This window comes from Semicossyphus pulcher, unplaced genomic scaffold (genome assembly GCF_022749685.1).
Source record: "Semicossyphus pulcher isolate SPU_LCO1_2020_fin unplaced genomic scaffold, fSemPul1.0.p SCAF_18, whole genome shotgun sequence".
Taxonomy (NCBI): domain Eukaryota; kingdom Metazoa; phylum Chordata; class Actinopteri; order Labriformes; family Labridae; genus Semicossyphus; species Semicossyphus pulcher.
In genome coordinates, this window is record NW_027211691.1 from 12,656,265 (window position 1) to 12,676,859 (window position 20,595).

Below are 20,595 nucleotides of genomic sequence, written 5' to 3' on the forward strand. Positions count from 1 at the left end.
ATCTTGATTTCATTCATTACATCAGTTTGAATTTGTATGTTAAACATATTTAATACATATTCAATTCTCTGCAACACTCTATACCTGGTGAAGCGGGGACAATGATGAGCTGGCTCCTCCCCCTGTTGCTGTAGAGTTGGGTGGAGATGCAACCCTCAGGGGAGACCCGCCCCCACCTGCTGTTGTCACAGCAACTGTAGTGCTGGAAGAAAACAGGAAAAGTAATATAATATTGTCTGAAAGATAATAATTCAGTCAAAGTCAATTGATTCACTCTATTAACATCAAACACATTCACATGCTTCCTCTGTGAGGTGAATGTTTCCAATTCAATCCATGTCAGCATAGATTAGAGGATAATGAACTCACGACTATTATACTTCAGTGTCAACGACAATACATAAAAATCATTATCAATGCAAAGTCACTGCAGCTCTCTACCTGTATGACTTGGCCAGCCGATTAGCAGGAGATTGTTTGCTGGGGGAGGAGGAGGAGGGCAGGCGTTGGGTGGTGGAGTACCCCGGTGTGTCTGAGGATGATCCCAGGCGTTGGAGTTTACTGGGGGAACCAGATCCTGAGCCTCCTCCTCCTCCAGACAGAGGGGAACTGACACGCTGGGCGGGTAAGGTGGAGCTGGAGTAATAGATACCTGGAGAACAATGGAAGGGAGAGAAAACTCAATGATCAGGGAACAATGGGTCACAATGTAGTGAGAGCGAGTCTGGGTGTATCCTCTCAAACTGTCTGTGCTGGATATGTCTGTGTGTGTTTTTCTATGTAAATAGTTGTGTGCCAGTCCCAGGGGGGAGATTGGGGGATTGACTTCCAGCTCCAGCAGGTGATTGGCTGTGGCAGAGGTCCATCCCTTATATAATCAACAAGATGGCTTCGCTGCAGCCCAAGGGGAAGAACCCATCTCCGATCTCTCCCAACCGACCACACAATCCTTCGTTTGTTTAGAGCAAGTACAGTGATAGTACTGTTAGGGTAAGTAGAGGTGCATAGCCTGTTTATTTAACCACGTTTTTCTCCTGTTTAGTTAGTTAGGGAGGTAAGTGATTGTAGTTTGGTTTCTTTCCTCTCAGGTTAGTTTGATTACCTCTCAGAAACATTTTGTTTGTCTTGGCCCTGATTCACCCTGAAGTTTTTTTCATACATATCCTGTGTTGACTTATTCTTATATAATTTCTGTAAATAAATCCATTTTTTTAAATCTTGAAATCTAAGTCTCTGGGGCTTGTTCATGGGCCTTGTTCATGTTGTGCCCTGGCCCCCCTAGACAGGGCATAACAATGGATAAATGGATGGACATACAGTATATAACTTTACCAGTTGAATATACAGTATGCCATATTTGGACGTTGTTGATATTGATCATCACTGTGTAATTCAAGTAAAAAAATACATTTTCTTAAAAAAACACAGAAACCAAACTACAAAAAATATAACAGTTTCTACAGTGTTAAATGTTAACACTCTAAGAGCCCGGTGCACCTGCAGGCAGGCGTGTTGCCATTTACACAGCGGATTCCTCTTATATAAACCGGACCCCGACCGGCATATTCAACTTATTTCTTTCCACTGTGTTCTTGAACACGCAGAATAAACACAAGTCACTGTATGATACATGTTAAAGCACAGACTGATGTTAAAGCCACTGAAGCGGTCCCACTGCCCAGCAGAAACGGACATGAAGAGAGACGTACATTTATGCTGTGTACGTTTATGCATGAGGCATGCCTCGTGCACAGCATTGATTATTTCAATCTCCAGACAGACAGGATCTTATGTTTATTAAAGTTCTGCTTGCTGACCATCAAAAAAAGGTAGGCTTTAAATGTTTATTTACTTCTTGTTGCTGCTGGATCACATGGCTGTGTTGTCTCCTGTGTGTGTAATTGGCACTGGACAGTGTTTTAATATCTGTGGGCACAAGTGTCGGTGCCCCAGGGAGTTATGTTTGAGTATGGTTATATATTTACCTCATAGTTCCGTGTGTGTGAGTGTGTGCCTGTTTCGCGTGCATTAGAGCTTGGTGTCGGTCTCTGTAGTTTTTGCCCCCCCCAGAAATGGGTGGGGAAAAAAATAACTGCGTGAAATCATGTGGTCAGTGACTCGTCAACGTCACCCAACAGACATCGACTTGTGGTAGTGACGTCGACGTGTCGATAAGACGACTTTTTTGTGTAAGCCCTAATATATGGGCAATATTCTCTAATCCAAACCAAAGAGGCTCCAGAGACAGGTGTCAATATAGCATGTTATAAATAATGGAGTAGCAATACAACATATAAGAAGTTATACATACAGCCGGATCTGAAAACATGCTAGTCATTACAAGGTTTTTATTCCAATTCTTGTGCATGTCTACCAGTGTCTCCTAATGTCATCTCTGTGCACCCGCAGTGCTTCATGCTATGTCACAGTGATTTACTATAAAAAAACAACTCCATGAAGAGAAACAGAGAAGAGAAGGGGAGGTGAGCTCTTACCTGACCCTGCCCCAGTTTGTGATTGCTGCTGCTGGGCTGCACGGCTAGATGTCACCTGAGGGTAGAGGGGGAAAACAGAGCAAGTGAGGGAAGAAGAGTCATGACAAGAAAGAAAGGATGAACACAGGGAGTGTAGTGGAGAAGGGAAAAGTTGGGATCTTAAAAAACTGGGTAGAAGAGTGGCCATCAAATACTTATATGCACAATGGAGTTCCCAGTGAACCTAGAGGAGTAATGAATCCCCACAGGAAACAGAGGGGTAATTCATTCAGACTCATAGAAGCAGATCATGAAGTCCTACTATCCTCGCTGAATGAAAACAATTCACATACAGCCTTGTTGTATCACCTACTCACAGAAAAGAGAATGATTACCTTGCCTAGCACGATATATCATTTCACAATAGCAATTGTGACGTGAGCATGTGCAACAGTCTTATCGCAGGAAGTGCAATAGTGAAGCAAATTGACTTAAACACGTCAAGCTGCAACTTTATTATTGCTTTGTCAAAATGAAAACTCGCCAATTTTTCGTTTTCCATGACTAATCTACAGAAAAAGTCTGTCTGATATCACAAAGTGCAGCTCTTCACCAGAACACAGCGTGAAATGACGGCTGAGCTGCAGAGTCTGTGTGTAACCTGCCTGTAAACTGTAGACCCATGCGACCCTGCTGCCGTCACAGACCATGTCTTGGGATGATCGAGGCAGACGCTCCATTACACAAGGTGGCCTATAAGTGAGTGAATTCCCGTTATCAACAGCACTTCGTCCCGGTGCTGGTTAATGCTGCGGCTACATAAAAGGACTGTCACAGAGCGCCCGTGTCGTGGAGTGTTTACTTTTAGTGGCTACACCTGCAGCGCACACACTCTATGTGTTTGTAGGTGCCGACAGTTAGTAAGAGGCAGTGAGCTTTCATTTCAAACACACATTTAAACACTGTTAGAGATCTTAGATGACATACAGTATATGTAACGCAACCTCTTCCCCTCGAGTTATTTGTATTTATTTTATCATGTTGCTCCACCTGAACTCCCGCTACTTTTTATGGGGGCAGTCGCAGAGCGTGGTAAAAGTAGGAGAGGGGTTTTGTTTTGTTGTAGGTAAATAGACTTAAAAGTCCCTAATAATAAAAAGTATGATTGTTAATTGTGTTCATATGGACATGAAAACACACTGCAATTTTTAAAATCACAATAAATGTCGCAGAACAAAAAGCAATGTCAGTTTTTTCCAATATCATGCAGCCCTAGCCCTGCCTGTAGCATATTAATGTCTTAATATCTATCGACTATCATCACATTAACCACGGTATTTATCCATCCACTATTTATACCGCTTATCCTGTTCAGGATCCAGTCATTGGGCGAGAAGCAGGGTACACCCTGAACACCGCCAAATTTAGAGTTGTTAATTATTAACCTAACGAGCATGTCTTTGTGAGAGGAAGTCGTGGAACCTACACAGGCACACGGGAGAACATGCAAACTCCACACAGAAAGGCCCCCTAAGTCCGAACCGGGATTGGAAACCAGGAACCTTCTAGCTGTGAGGCAACAGTCCTAACCACTGCACCACCGTGCAGCCCTACAGTATTTATGAAAACTGAAAATCACTGAATCTGTTACTACAATCTGTTTAGGATGAAACAACCACCTTTGACACTTATATGGGTTTTTTAATGTTAAGATAATCTATGAATATGCAATGTAAGTCAGCAGGACGGCTTCTACTTGCAGCTTTAATTGCAATTAATTCCTTTCAGACTGAAAGTCAAGTGACAGTTTGCAAGGCAAAGGCAGAGCTTGCCTTTCTACCACTCGTCACATGCTGCTTGATCCTAATACATTCTCCTTAGTCTCCAGAGACCGTAGGGGGGAGCATATGCCGGTGCTCCACTGAGCCTTATATAGCCTTATGCTTAAGGATATAAAGGTGATTCAAATACATTATTACTAGGATGACATGGCTGCAGTAGTAGAAGGCCACATTATGCAAGCACACAGTCACCTTGGAGCTCTGTCATCACTGCCTATACAGTGGTTTCTCAGGACGTCATTCTCAGGAGAAATTTGAAAAGTCAAACTTCTGTTTCTCAGCATTTTTATACAACAACACATCAGGAGAGGGTAAAAAAAAAAACTAACAAGGTTAACACACAGCAGAGCGTTTGTCATTATATTAATTCGTTGGTAATTGGTCATTAAGATAGAGACACACTTACGAATAAATATACAATGTAAATGAACGTAAACGTCTAATCATTCACTAATAACACACACCCACACAAACATCAACAATCTGGAATTATGTTAAAAGGCTACAATGGTATATAACAGTTTCCAGGTGTGAATATTTGCAGCTGTACAATTGTGTAGAGACATTGGTAGAAAAAAAAAAAGGATGCCTGCTCAGCAAACCCTCCCTTGATAAATATAGCCACACACAGGCACACAATCTCCCCTTTCTGTTCTCAATGGCGGTCTCTCTTTTCCTGCTTTGTGATGAGTCAAAGAGTGTCTGCTGTGGAAAACAGGCCTTTGGTGCAGTTCTTTGTTTACAGAGGGGTCATGGAAACTGATATATCTCTGGCTGAGCGGATTAACAATCTATTTAAAAAAAAAAATCCCACATAACAAACAGGCTTAATGTAGCTTCCATATATCTTCTTTGATGTTTTTCAATGTTCAAAATGTTGGCACTGTGTGTGTCGGTCTACATGTTTCTGTGCGTGTATGTGGAAGTGCTTATGAGGGGGTTGAGTATAGCATTAAAGCTTGCGAAACTAGATCTACCCTGATCTCAACACACAAGAAGAAAATCTTAAAAAGGAAGCAGTAACTTAACCAGGCTCAACTACAGCTGGAGTGAATCTTATTCTCAAACCAAAAACCCATGACAGTACATATAGTGGTAGAATCAGCGCTACAGCTACAATCTCTGGCCGTGAAGTCAGAGACGAACATTTTTTAGTTTGTCTCCTAGATGTTACTTTTGTACTAAACTGCTTTCCTAATTATGTTGAAGTGACCAACTTTTTGAAACACTAAATTTATGTTTATGCAGGAGTCCTTGAGTAATGGTTGGGTGGTTGGTGGGCACAGAAAAGGCGAGGACTGTTACAACAGAGTGCTAGATGCGTACCGATTGGTGGTTAAGTTTAGGCAACATAACGACTTAAAACAAGCCAGAGATATACTTGCTTTTAACTACGCATTCTCAGGCACATGAAGGCTGCCAGACTGTTCCCTGCTTCTGTTTGGAGCGTCAGCTGCATGTCCTAAAAAAAGGAACGCTACGCATACGCGTGATGCAGTATGCACATGAACAGTAGGGGCAGTGTAGATGGAGAGGGGATGTGTCAACACAGCAGCGGGGACAAGAGAGAAAGTGCTGAAGACAAGTTCATAGAACAAGTCCGCAATTATTCACATCTGTACAATGTGTCACTGCTACTGCCACTGCACAGTGGAGTGGGGACGGTGCCCACGGTGTGTTCTGTCCACTGAATACACAAAGGCTGTTGCGTTTTCTGCTGTGACCTCAGAATTAACATAACAGTAACCTCCTCCAGTGTTGCCATGTCTGTTGATTACATCCCACACATACGGTAGCTGCATACAGCCTGAGGTCTCTGGTGTGCACTCTAGAGGTATCCTCCAGTAACACGCATAGGGCATAGACAAGTATGTGAACAATTAGGTTTATGACACAGGTTGTGTACAGGAAGGTTAAAAAGCAAGTATATCTCCGGCCTTAAGGTCAGGGAAAAATCATGGTTTTAGTAAGTTATAAAAAATCTCAATCCTCTTATGAAACATATAACCTTAAAAATTTGAATACATTGCAGTCACTTCAAGCAGATAAGTGTATAGCCAAAACCACTTTTTTGGTGTAAAACTAAAGAAATATGTCTTCAGAAGTTATCTTAGGCTGCATTCATACTGCAGCTAAAAGTGTCCCAATTCCAATTTATTTATTTTTTTAAATCAGTGTGAACAGCAAAAAGTTGCATTTTTTAAATTCGGAAATGGGCTAATTGAAAATGCAGCACTAAATCGAAAACCATAACATGCAACCTGCATGCGACTTGTATTTGAACGCTCAAATTGGAATTGGTCCTCGTTGCCTTGGTAATAAGCACATTTCCAGGAGTCGTTCTAAAGTGGAAGAAGACTTGACCATGGAGGACAACGACAGGCAGCAGAGACACGATGAAATAGTAGATTTAATTGCTATTTGGGGAGAAGCCTCTACCCAATCAAAACTAGAAGGCTCATACTCCAACCGAAGTGTGGCAGATAAGGCAAGGACTAATGCCTTTGCCGTCTCTGATGGCGATGTCACTTACTTGCACAAATGTTTATGCACATCCAAAGTCTCAACGGAAAACAAAGCGGATGTGAAGTCCTTTGTTATTGTTGTTTGCGCAAGCGTCTCTTTTTTAAATCATTTTCTGTTCACATTAATATCTTACCTGGGTCCCATTTAAAATAGATATGAACAGTGACTCAGATATGAGCCCCAAATTGGAATTGAGCATGAAGGCCTGCAGTATGAATGCAGCTTTACTGATGCTTTCAGTGTCAACATTTTTGCCAGGTACTTCCATTAACATTTAGTATTCATTTTGATAGAATTTATGTTGTAATTTATTCATCATTACATTTCCCATAGGGCTGCTCATGTTTATGACAACACAATCATATTTATATAACAGTAAAATGCTCAGCTTTAAATCGACATTCCCTCATGACTTATGGATTGGAGTAAAATATTTGAGTAACAGGTTAGAGTTTTAGTGATTCCTTCAGCAATAACCTAAATTCATTCAACTGTGTGTTTCAAGACTCATTAAGCATGAAAAACACTGTGTTACCCAAACCTATGCCATTTAACATACGCTGGAAAAATAAACTGTGTAAATGGTAAATGTGTTTAGCCGCATAAGTATCCATAATGTTACCATAATAACCCAGGGATTGATTTTTGTCCCTTTCTTTGAGCGGGAACTACAGCTTACCATGGATCAATTTACTTAGCTGCAGTCTTCAAAGAGTGTTTGAGGTGTTAGTGGACCTATGGCAGATGACATGTAGCATGGTTTTATGTATGCAATGTCACTTGATCTGTTTGACATAATAAGAGACTAGATTTTCAACAGTCTCTACGTGCCTCTATCCAGAGCAGAACATTTCCAATATAATTCCCCTGTGTTAGTTTAGTGGGTTACTAAGCTCAGAGGGAGACTTAAGACTGATGAGATGCAGGCCAATAAACAGAGTCATTAATGGATTATTTCACTTGATGAAGTTGAACACTGCACATGTGCTACAGTCGTCAAGATGCAAAGTGAGACACAAATGGACTTTATACTTATGGAGGTGAGAGGATGAATTGAACGGATGGTTTTTCACTATGTAAATAAATGACCAGATTATATAAATGGTTTGCTGAGACTAGAGGCTAGATAAGCCTGCACATTTGATAGCACTTTCTCTGTCCTCGTGTTGCAGTACTGCTTCGTTTCTCCTTCAGAAAAACACTGGGATGTTTGAGGTGCCATGTATCCATGCATTATTAAAGCAGGGCCTCTCAGGGTTATAAATACCCTACAGAAGAGCGGCAGCATGCTGGACCTTTCACGTTCCCTCACACTCCTCCTGAAACAGGCACTTGTGGACTCAACAAATGCACCCGTGCACATAAAATGGTTGAAGAGGTGCATTATAAACACCTCCCATGTGCATATGCATGTGCACATGCCTGCAAGCACTCCAGCAAAAACCTGCATGCACTGCACATGCATGCAAGCTGCACCTGCTTGCCTATCTAGCAGCACTGGTTTGGGTACAGCTATTCATGAGCAACAAGCCCTGCTGACAACACTGGCCCCATTACACTGACAAGCCAAAAACATCAGAGACGAGCACACACACACAAACACACACACTCGTGCTCACACAGACAGAGATGGTGAGCAGAAAGGACAGGGGAGGAAGAAGGGAGGAGGGAAAAGAGGACAGGAACAGTGCAATAGCAGGGAAAAAAGAGTACAAGAAATGTTCTATACAGACAGAATAAAAACTCCCTTTGCCATTTCTGTCCATCCATTTATATGCCAGTCTATCTGTTTTCCTATCTTTCTGTCCTTGCACCCTGCATTTCTTATTTATTAAGGGAAGAAATGGGAGCTTTCTTTGAAAGAAGCTCTGAAATGAGCTTTGGTGAGACTGTAGGGAGGAAATGAAGGAATGTGTTTACAAAGGCAGATCTTTGACTTCCTTCACCTTTCTCTTTCAAAAGACACACACACACACACTACAAACGAGTAAGCAGCACAGCACAACACCCATTCATTTCACAGATGGAAACCAAACTGAAAACATGCACTTAAAGATGTTCAGAAAGAGCTTTGATCATTGTAAAACAAAAACACCATCTTTAATTACTGACCTAAAGTATTTGCTATTACTTTCTATTCATAACTATCCGTCACAATCGGACGCCGGCAATATCTCATAATGAAGCACTGCAGCCGCTCACTGATTTAGTCGATGTGTGGGTGTCCCTTTGAAAGTATGTGTGTGTGTGAGCATGTGTGTATACAGTATGTGAGGATGTAAAGGATGTGAGAATTGGAAATAATTGGCTTCTGCAGGCTGGAAAGTAATTTGGGGGATTTCTCTTTTCATCAAGACACTGCTGAGATTAATATGTTACTTTGTGTTTACCTTCATTTTTAAGGTCCTTATAATCAAAACACAGGCTGAAATTTTTCTGTGTGTATTTAACCATGTCCTTATTTTGGCCATTGAGAACCTGATTACCTGCTACAGCTTTAAGGAATTAGTCCCCCAAGAAATTGTGATAGATTGCTGGTTTAAACCACTTCAGTGAGACTCCTACAGTGGTATTCTGCCTTAATATTTACTTTGAAACTGATCAACTAGACTCAACTCCTCTGTTTGAAGTGAGAGCACTGAGAGTAAGAGTTGCATGTAGACGGAGAATCGCTATTCAAGATGCATCTAAAAAGGGGGTAGAGGAAAAGAAGGGCGATGTTCGCTCAGTCTGTGATGGAAAAACGGAGGAGTAAGGAATCTGAAAGTCGGACTCAATTTCTCTTGCGCTCGTCCTCAAAGGTCCTGCATAACTTTAATAAGCAAATTAGTACGATGCAGTTGCAGATGTACACTTTCCAGGTCAGTTACCTTCACAGTCTAAATTAATTCTCTGAACACCAGCCTGCCGAATAAGTTTTCAAAAAACAGACACTTTAAGTTCAAGCAAATTGTTGTCCAATTGTCGCTTCATTATCCTCAACACTTGCCTAATTAACATCCGCGTGCAGCAGTGTATCCTACCTGGTTGTAGCTGTGCACGGCTCCTCCAACCTGCCCGCTGCGCTGAGGAGTTGCTGCGGAGATGCTGTCGCTAAGGGCGAGGGTCTGGTTGCTATGGTAGCTGGCAGAGTACTGGAGCGAAGCCTCAGGGGTGGAGTTGAGCTGCAAGGAACTCTGGGAAAGAAGAGCCGGTCCTAAGGATAGAGAAGACAGGATTGGTGTGTGGATGGTTGGGTGGGAGGTGGGGGTTGAGTTAAGTTTGCGTTTGTTTGTGAGTGTGTGTGTGTGCGCGTGCATAAAGAGAGAGAGAGATAGAGAGAGTGAGAAAGTGAGGAGAGAGAGATTAAGAGTGAGAAAGAGTGGGGGCGTGAAGGGGAAAGATTGAGAGGCGTAGAGTGAAATGGGGGAGAGAGAGAGAGAGAGAGAGAGAGAGAGAGAGAGAGAGCAGCAATTTAGAGCAGATAGTGCAGCAGTGCAGCACTCCGTGAGTTGGAGATGGCATACATAATTTATTAGCAGAGGGAAAGAGAAACAGAGGAGAAAAGAGAATGGGAGGAGGAGGAGGAGCAGGGAGATGGAGAGGATGGGAGGAGGAGGGCTGAGAAGAAGAAAGTTGTATTAGATGGAACACCTAATGACTGGATTTGTTACCTCCCCAAACATGTTCATTTTCACCTTGTATTGTCGACTTAAGGAAAACTTCATTTGACCCCTCGAGTAAGGAGAAGTTTTACTTTGAAAAGGAGGATTAAACATTGTTTTGTTGCTGTTGCTGCTTAGTAAGCTTTGCATGACACTGGAATATGTCTTACACTCACACAGAACACTTTAAACACCGTACACAAACAACATTAGAACCCTTATGAGTATGGCTGTACACATACACGCACACGACATCCTCCGCCCCCAGTTCAGAAGCAGCATCATTCTTTCCGCCTCTCACAGTCACTGCTGTGGCATCAGATAATAATCCCTTCTCTCTGATTTCCATGCTGCACACACATCACTGATATTGATTTAAATTAAGTACATCATAAAGCAGTTTTTCAGATGGCCTACCTTCTAAACGGTGAATGGAGCGATGAGGTGAACCAAAGGTAACTGTTACAAAGCACTCAATAGTCAGAGGCATTTGTGTGAGTGGTTATATAGGTTATCTGTATGTGTGTATATATGTGTGGTTGTTTTCAGTGAAGAGCAGTTAGGTCTGTGACCTGTGTATGAATATTTCATTAAGTTGCTATTCTTAGGTAATATATTTGAAATACAGAAACGACTGTGTAGTTGGAGATGAATTGTGAAAGGAAACCAAAACTAGGATGTCTGTTTTTTTTCCCCCAATTTTAAGTTTCTAAATGTCATGAATATATATTTATAACATCTACAATAAGTGTCTTCCCCAGAGCGAATTGGCATGTTGGTTTCCTTTTTTACCCAAAATAACAAAGGCTCCTTATTATTCCTCTCCCATATCTATTTGGTTGCTCTCTCTGTCGCTCTCTCTGTCTGTCTCTCTCTCTCCTCCCCCAGAATCCTTGTCTCCCTGTGAGTCTGTGCGCTGTGAACCAAGATCAACTCCTCTGCTTCTTGCCTTCACAAAAGACTTGTCTTTTCTCATCTCGATTCATTCCTTACTTTTTATGAATTATTAAACAGCACTTTGTGTTACGCAGACTGAGTGGGAGCTCCCGAACTCCTCATCGCTCAGGCTTGGTGTTTGGTACATTGTGTGTGCTATGTGGCAAAAACTGCATATGTATGTTTCGGTGTTCATATGTGTCAGGTAAACTGTGTTTATGGTACATGGTTGGATGATAGGACAGACTTTAGGTTGGTGGATAAAGTAATAGTGTATTTGTACATGAGCGTGCTTTATGTGTGTCTCCTGTTTGTATGATTATGTGTTCATGAGTATGAGTGACAGAGTGATACCCTCACTGGTAGAGCTCTAGAGTGAACATGAACATTCCAATGAAAAAAACCTTCTGCCTCTCTGTATTACTCCGCTACACCAAACATGCATGCACATTTTGCAACTGTTGTGTGCCGCGCAGCAGTTGTGCGGTGCGCCTCTCTTGCAGCACTGAGGCAAGGGAAGAGAGAGGAGAGATGCTTTTAGCTCCCAAAAGTACACTTTATTGCTGGCAAAATGTTCAATTACTACTAAAGTCATTATTATAGTTATGATTCTTGGTGTGGACCACCTTTTTACCTCTAGGTGTTAGAGTTTAGTGCTTCCGTTAGCTGTTAGTGAGAGCTACCGTCACCTGTCAAGAAGGAACAGGGTGAGCTCTGCATCGCTTCGCTCTTTAGCCCCTTACTGTGCATTTACAGCGAAGCGAAATATTCGCCTCGCGTTACTCGCGCAAGTTTAACCGGCAGATCAAAATTCGGCGGAAGCGGGGCTTATCTCCATGGTTACCAACGGCATCAGTAGAATCTTAATGTTGATAGGCTTTCGCTACACCACATGATCATTTGCGTCATGTCATTTGCGCAACCCGACGTGAACTCGCGTCTACTCGTGTCATTGCATTGACTTTGTATGGAATCTCACCTCAGGTTCACATCTATTTGCATTCGGTGTGAACGCACAGTCACACTCCCACTCGTCTGATCCCTCTTTTCATTTAGGGCTCTCTTTGTAGCTCTTTTTCTCCTCCAAGGTCTTCCTTCTTTGTACTACTTTAGGAGTATATGCCGTTGTCGGCAAAGAAGGTACAAGACATTTGGTTGCCATAGCTCCTGACTGACACAACCTCTGCGTACACGCTGCTGACACACGTCATGTTAGCCAGATGACGCTAGTTTGTACAGAGTTGCTGTGATTAGTTCGTTACGTGGAAAGTTGATTCTGACTGGTTGTTTGATTCAGACCGGACACATTTCTTATACAAACTAAATACACAGGGGTGGGTGCTCACAGTCACAGATCAGCAATGAACATCATTTTAATTTAATATTGTTAGGGAAATGCAAAAATCGAAATGTGTTATATTAACCAAATTCTTAGAGATAATGTCCTTCCTTGTTGCATGGAAATTTGAATACTTCAGTAGCTTAGTCAAACTATCAGCATCATATATCATAAGCCAATCTATGAAAAGTGTACGCACACACACACACACATCTCACATAAAAACACAGGGACAGGGGTTATACCTTTTTAAAAGCGCTGCTTTAAGATACCACAATACAGCAAAGCCGAGCAGTGATTGCTTTGTGAAGTAAACTTCATTTCATGACAACTTTATTAAAGAGTTTTTTGGTGTCTCTCTGAACACTCATTTAAGCGTAGAAATGTTTGTGCGGCTCTTTTGTGACACCTTAGCAGCTACAGTATCAGCTGAAAGCAAAAAGCCTCCCTGTTTCGTGCCACCTTTCACTGAAGACAGCGACATGTCACTATTCAACGTATTTACCGCTAAGCTATTTGCAGCGCTCCCATTCTGAGGAAAAATACACAAACACACACAAACAGAGAAAGCCTAGTAGAGTTTATCTGCACCCACACATTGTGATGCTTTTGGTAGAAGCCCATTTCAAAAAATAGGAAAAACAGCTGTGTGTGGAGCACTCATAATAAGAGTGCTCACAAAGAGAGAGGCGTCTTTTTGGACTTGGATAAAGAAGGAATGACGGTGAGTAAGGCACTTCCTGAACAAGATGAGGATCAAATTATCTGACGTGTCTGCCCACTGTTGTATATGAGCCCAAACATGTGGAGGAGAGCAGAAATGTTTTGGTGAATATTTGAAACTAGCCTTATAGGTTCTACTCATAGACTGTATAAAAAGATGGACAACATGATAGCTCCCTAAAAGTGAAGCCAAAACATCTCTATCGCCACTTGGCTGACTGGCTGCAGTATAGGCCATAAAGCCCGCCTCCTCCATGTCAACAGATGGGACATGAGTTAATCAAAATACCCATTAAGAAGATTTTTCTCAACACGGTTTCTGTCATTATAGTTAGTTCTTATCATGCTGATTTACGTCCAAGTGTTCATTTTTCTCTGAAGTTTACTTTTAATTAGTTATGTGATGCTGTAAAAAGGATGATTGACAGCTCTGTTGACAAATACGGCTCCTGCAGATGATCTGTTCCAGATTAGTAGAGTAGAGGAGGAACGTCGAGAGGAAACGTAACTAAAACAATCACTACAGTCATTGAAGTTTCCATATCTGTGAATGTCTGCTTTAGACCAATACAAAGAAGCTGTTCTGCTGTTAAACACGCCAGCGTGCGGGATGTTTGCCGTTTGCTTTTCGGTAAGTTAAGTGTGTGTTTTGGTTAGCAGATGTGGCTACGGCGGCTCTACCCGACGATCTCTACTGCGCAACTCTGGCTCCAAAGGACGTCAGCATCGCAAGATGGCAGTGCCTGTCACAGCGGATATTTTGGCATCACTTACATGTAATGAGAGCAAATGGTCATTGGTTCTACCCTGTCCAGCTAGTGTTCTATCCCTCACACAAGTCATGATCTTTATGCAGTGTATAAGCAGATGTGCTATAATGTGTAATTACATATGTAATGTATGTGCTTCACTCTAGTTGGCCCTTTTAGTATTAAAAAAGGGAACAAATATTGTGTAGTATGTGAGTTAACTCTTCATGTAGACATGCACTAAGCAACATGAACAATTGAAGTTCTTAAAATGAAATCCATTACAGCAACATCAACCAACAAAAAGGTCAGCAGACAATAACTGAAATAGGAATGCAGTGATCCAAAACAGATGACCTGCAAAGAAAATGCCAAGCACTTTTAGCACGACACCCTTCCCAGGCCAATTTTTCAATCATTGCGTGAGTTTGCTGCTCAGAATATAAACTTAACGGTTATAAAAGCAAATCCAGCAGAAGGTGGGCTGTTATCTGCATGTCCCCACATCAAAACAGCGGTGACATTTTTATCGGCTGATTGAAGAACACTTTTAGTTATGAGTCAGTTGTATTTTCAAATTAACTACGCTAACCTTTCAGTGGCAAATTACAGCTGTATTCTTACCCGGCGACAGAAAGTATTCCTCTTACCTTTAGTTTGAAAAGAATACATTCACGTTTTCAGATAATCTACACACTTTATCTAACTATAGCTTTAACCGTGTACTATATTCATATTAACAATTAATCTGGAACAAAATCCTCCCACGAGTCTGTAGGTAGAAGTGAAATCTGAGTGAGAACTCAATATTAACACAGGGAATTGCTGCACTAGATATTTAATGGCCTAGGGGACTACTAAGAATGCATTTTCTCCTTTAATTTCAGAGAAACAAAAATAATTACCAAACAGCACACACCATAATCCTTCCGTATTAAACCAACCACAGGTCTAGTTTTCATAAGATTGCCTGTATATTCTTTCCCCCTCAGTCCCTCTTTTTCAGGAGTGACTGAATAACAATTAAAAATGTAATTCATATCTCTTTTGAAGCACAAACAGGTGTGTTTACACTGCTGAAATGCCAGATGGAGTTAAGCAGACCTTGATTTTGATCAGTCGTGTGTTGACATTCTAAAATAAACTAATTTCCCTTCTAGTGAATATACATGAAAATTTAAAACTTCAAAATAGTGTTTTAACTTTATGCTCCAATACTGAAATTGTAATTTGTTTGGATGGTAGTTCTGCTTTGGAATGAGTCAGATCAATAACACAAAATGGATTGAATCAATTTGAAGTCAGTTAGACAAAGCAAACAAACAAAGCACAACACAATACAATTCAATAACAATAAGGGTGGAACGGGGTTGGGTACGTAGTGGTACATACAGCGCTTCTGAGGTGTGTTGGTGTTGAGATGATCAGTTCTGTAGCAAGGTCTTATACTAGAAGCGTAGTTCTGTTTTGAGAAGAGCTCAGTGCGTGAGAGTGAGTGAGAGAGAACGTAAGTGTGTGTGCACGAGTTGCGTGAAGTGTCGGAGCAGCGGAAGCTCCTTTATAGCTTTATAAACCAGTAGTTCCCAACCTTTTTGACTACACGGACCAGACAGTGGCTATAATATTTCTGACGGACCAGTGATGCGGGGGGGGGTATAGCAACAATAAATCTGCTCTGATCATTGACATGCATGCGCATAAATCACGGTCAAACACAAATACAGACAGATCATGTCTGTATTTATTCAAGGAGACTGCTTCTAAGTTTTTAATACAGGACGATCCGACAAGAGAGAGAGAGACGGCGCGGGTCAGTGAGAGATGATACAGAGTGTGATCTACAAGCAGTTTATCAGAATTTATAATAATGTGATCCAGCAGTGATCAGTTTATAATCATGCAGTGCAGTGACGACACCGATCTGTGCGTGTTTCTCATGCTCAATTACGTCGCGATCTGTCCGTATTTCCACGCACGTTACTATAAAGTATAAACTACGTCTCCACATGCTGTATTATGCCCATATGCTACGTCGTTCATATATTTCACTGATAAACACAGAGCTGTAGAGGAGCATCTACGACCCAAGACCCGGTAGCGGTCTGCGACCCGGTGGTTGGGAACCCCTGGTATAAACACCAGAACTAATGTACAGTTAAGGCTGTGTTTGTGCATAATAAAACCACGACAACTCAAGACTCAACCCGCGCCCACATGTCTTGCCTGCTGCTGGCATATAAAAGTGACGAGAGTTAGCCCCGAAGCTAGCTACAGCTTCAGCCCTGGAGCAACAATAAGTTTCCCCTGTGCTTTCTGATTACGGTTGGGACGCTGAAGCAGGAAAGGTTAACAAGGGCTTGGCTCGTTAGGTTCCTTCTTTGGTTTGTAGCAGGCAGCGTAATATCGCTATCTGTTGGAATACAAGGCTCACTACTTTAAACGTGACAGCATTCTGGGACTCTGGAAAGCAGATTACTAATTTGTTCGTGGGCGTTATCTGCTGTATCACATCATTACAGTTCTAACTATTAATATTTCACCAGGTTCGAACGATATATTGAATTTCGATTGAAACGTGACAGCCCTATTAGAAACACACACACACCCACACAATGATGCTGAAAAGTGCACTTACGTTCTCCGCTGTCAAGTATTCCTGATTCCTGGAGAGAACGGATGCAGGAATCGACCAACTCCAAACCTGTGGTCAACTCGTCCTCGATATCCTTTTGTCCATCCGCTGTGAGGGAGAAAAGAGAGTGAGCGATACAGAATGACACAAAAACAAAGAGATAGAGAGAAAAGGGAGAGAGGGAGGGAGTCAGAGAGATGAATGAGATCTATCTCGGCTGTAACTTCAATGTCTACTCACAGTCTGTAAAACCCTACACTTTATGACTTGGTCATGACCTGTAGGACATCTTTATCATGGACCTTGATAAGTCTGCCCTGTGAGCTGATTGACTGGAGATGAAGTTGTTCAAAAGTTGAATCAATGTTAAATCCATGTAAGTACAAAAACAGGCAAATAGTGCATGCTCGTGCTCTCTACTCATGCAGATTAACACTGACCGTCAAACCAACCGTGGCCTTGCTCTGACACCACTAAAACATTCTGATGTGTTTGAGTTAGTGTCTCCGTCTCCGTGTGCATATGTGTGTGTTTGCAATCATCTTGTAATCCGTCAGGTGTGTGTGTGTGGGCGGGTGTTTCTCAGCCCATACATTACCGGGCTGGTTTAAATTCCAAATGTTCCTTGACACACTATTTTCCTAGAATGGCAATCAGACATGAGGCGGAGCGGGCCTTGTGGGTGTCGGGGCAATAAATCTCACCCCTCAACTCAAGATGTGTTGCAAATGTAAAACCCTGAAGGTTTTGTCAGTGTTGGAGAGATTAGAGGAAAAAAAAGGGAGAAAAAATTTGAGTTGTCAGTTCATGCCGGAATACTTGCCATGCATGGCGGATCAGTATGTGCATGTGTGTGTTTTTACAGATATAATGATGAACTTTACCTTGAGCGTTCCAGCGGAATTGCTCATCTGTTGAACTGCAAAAAAAAAAAGATGTAGTTAATAACAGTTTTAACAAACAACAAAACAATAACAAGTAAATGTCACTTCAGTTGTTAGTCAGCCTAGGTTATTACTTTATAACTGGTAACATTTACAGAGTGAGGTAATTTCATTCATACCCACAACTACACTTCGACAAACGCACAATCAAGCACACGGACACACACAAACAAGGTCTTCGTTTCCTTTCTCTTGATGACTGTCAATTGATCGCTGATTGATGGGGGGGGTTGTATTGAGAGAAAAAGAAAAGGCGAGGCAGAAGGAAATAGACTGGCAGAAAGAGAAAGTTAGACACGAGTATCGAGCCGCCTGCTGTGTGATCAATGCAGACACGGACAGACTAACTGATACATATAGACTCTTTCATCCGACTTCATCTACACCATTAGACTGGCTGTCTGGGCTGCTTGGCTTGTCTGTGTCTATCCCATTCAGACTCTTTGGTATTCCACACTCTCGACTTTCTAATTGCATGTTGTCAATGAGTATGTCTGTGCACCTCGGGTGTCATAGCACAATTTGTGTATAAAGTGCCTATGCGTAGGTTTATCTGCTTACTTGTCTGGTTTTCTAATGATCTTTCAGAGATGAGCATTTTCTAAATAGCTTTCAGAGACTGATTTAACTGTTTGAATAAGGTTTGATTTTAAACAACTTAGCATTGGTGTCTCATAATGATTTCAGTGGTTGATATGCAGACCATGGAGCAAAATCAAAGCTGTTATAGCTCCAAACAGCGCAACCATTTAATCATTAATACTTAGACAAAAAGGAGGAGTCAGGAAAGGCTTTTGTGAAGTTTGTTTACTCTGAAACTTGAGCCTACTTAGTTATTTTTTTTAGATCTTGTTCAATGAATTTCTGTTCTGAGTCAGCCTGTTAGCTACAATCCTTCAGAACCTCAAGACCTGTGCACCGGACAGCTGGTCCCAAAGCGTGGCGAGCAAAGCAGAGGTCACAGTGGATGTTGACTGAATGGACGGATGCTTCAGTAGCACGTACGAGCTGCCGACATCTCATTTCTGGCTACATTTTTGAGTAAGACTGCAGACGCCAGCCCACCACAATCATTAGTGAAACCAAAGCATAACCATCTGAAGTATTACTGCTCAAAATGCAGCCTTTTCTGCACTTCTATTAAGTTGAAAACAATATTTATATATAATTAGTGCTAACGCAGCTGTGTTTGCTTCCTCTGGCAATTCCAGTGAGTGTTGTCAATTTAGCGACTTTTTTGCTACTTTTCAAACCCTCGCGACTGTTTTATAAAAAGCAACTATTGACAAATTCTGTGACTTTTTCAGACCAGTGAAATGTATGATACTGTAATTCGTTCCCCTGTATGCTCCTCAGAGTAATCACAGTTCACAGCTCCTCTGGCAACAGCTCCGAGTTGCTCACTCTCCTCTTGTCCCGTGCGCAGCGGGCGGGGCTGGCCTGGGGCAGCTGGCAGGAAGAGGACAGCGGCCAATCAGACGGCTCGCTCGCCGCATCAGTGCTGTGACAACCGCCACACCGAACCATCCCGGCTAAATATGGATAAGGACAATGATGGCTTTGAAATTCATCTGGCACTTATAAGCCTGGGTTTTGTCATTATTTCTTTTAGTACATATAAGAAATATGCCTTTCAAGCTGACAGTCAATTGTGATGGCCTTGAGGGTTCTATTGGAAATCTATGGTTCGTATTCAGAGGTGTTTCTAATACTCTGGCCCCCTCATGTATGTAAATAGGGAAGACAAAAAATTAGAGACGCTTCTAAATATAATTTAGTTCAGTACAACACCACCTTTAACTATGGCCTCAGTAATAAACAGAGTTGAATTTACACACTTCCGACTCAACAAAGCAAAAGTCACCAAAAACTAAACTTCATAAAAGCAGAATCCATGGCAGTGCCGTTGTACTGAACTGCATTACATTTTTCAGGTGTTCCTAACGAAGTGGCCGGTGAGTGCGTATTAATTATTAATTACCAAAGCGTAAAAGTAATAATTTAGTAGGATGTCGGAGAAAAGGTTAAATTGGTTAAAAAGGTTCAATTGGAAAAACCACTTGAATTAAGCAGCTGGCTGTAAAGTTATTTTACCTTTTTTGATTTAAGTAACTGTTTTAAAGATTAATTGTTTTAACATTTAATCTTCTGTCCTCCCACTTTCTCTGCGCTGAGTCATTTGATTCGCTCTGCATGTTTCCCTTCATTTTAAGGGATTTCTTTTTTACAACATTTGGGACGGCTGTGGTTCAGTGGGAGAGTCGGTCGTCTTTCAATCGGAGGGTTGGTGGTTCGATCCCCAGCTCTCTCAGTCTACATGTGGAAGTGTCCTTTGGCAAGACACTGAACACCAAATTGCTCCCGGGGGCATAGCCATTGGTGTGTAAATGTAATGACTGATTGACAGTTGGGCACTTTACGTAGCATTCTCTGCCATCAGTGTGTGATGTGTGAATGTGACATGTAGTGTAAAAGCAGCTTTGAGTGGTCGCGAGACTAGAAAAGCACTATATAGGTACAGTCCGTTTACCATTTACAAGCAAAAAATGTTTTGATACAGCTTACATGCCAACTGCTAATTTCCTGATCTGATGAAGACGGTCCTTGGTTAAAATACTTGGACTAGCAGATTTGTCTCCATCATAGGCTGGTACTGTTACATACTCTTGGTTCCATTCTGCTCTTTGATTCCAGTTTTCATTTAAATATGCTTTTGATTCTTGTTTTATGCATGAGAAAGAGAACATAACAATTCAAAAAGCCAAAAATGATAGAGTGATTTGGGTC

The 20,595-nt window shown here is 41.7% G+C and overlaps 1 protein-coding gene across 1 annotated transcript in view; it reads right to left on the reverse strand.

Annotated features, from left to right (window-relative positions):
- The window catches only part of ctnnd2a (catenin (cadherin-associated protein), delta 2a), a 287,463-nt gene that overhangs the window by 145,082 nt on the left and 121,786 nt on the right, over positions 1–20,595 (reverse strand). Inside the window, exons 4-9 of the mRNA XM_069666943.1 lie at positions 17,749–17,783; positions 16,868–16,972; positions 9,865–10,037; positions 2,496–2,550; positions 442–652; positions 85–202 (exon numbers count right to left, since the gene is read on the reverse strand). Coding sequence (XP_069523044.1) covers positions 85–202; positions 442–652; positions 2,496–2,550; positions 9,865–10,037; positions 16,868–16,972; positions 17,749–17,783 — 697 coding nt within the window. The remainder of the gene's footprint in view (positions 1–84; positions 203–441; positions 653–2,495; positions 2,551–9,864; positions 10,038–16,867; positions 16,973–17,748; positions 17,784–20,595) is intronic.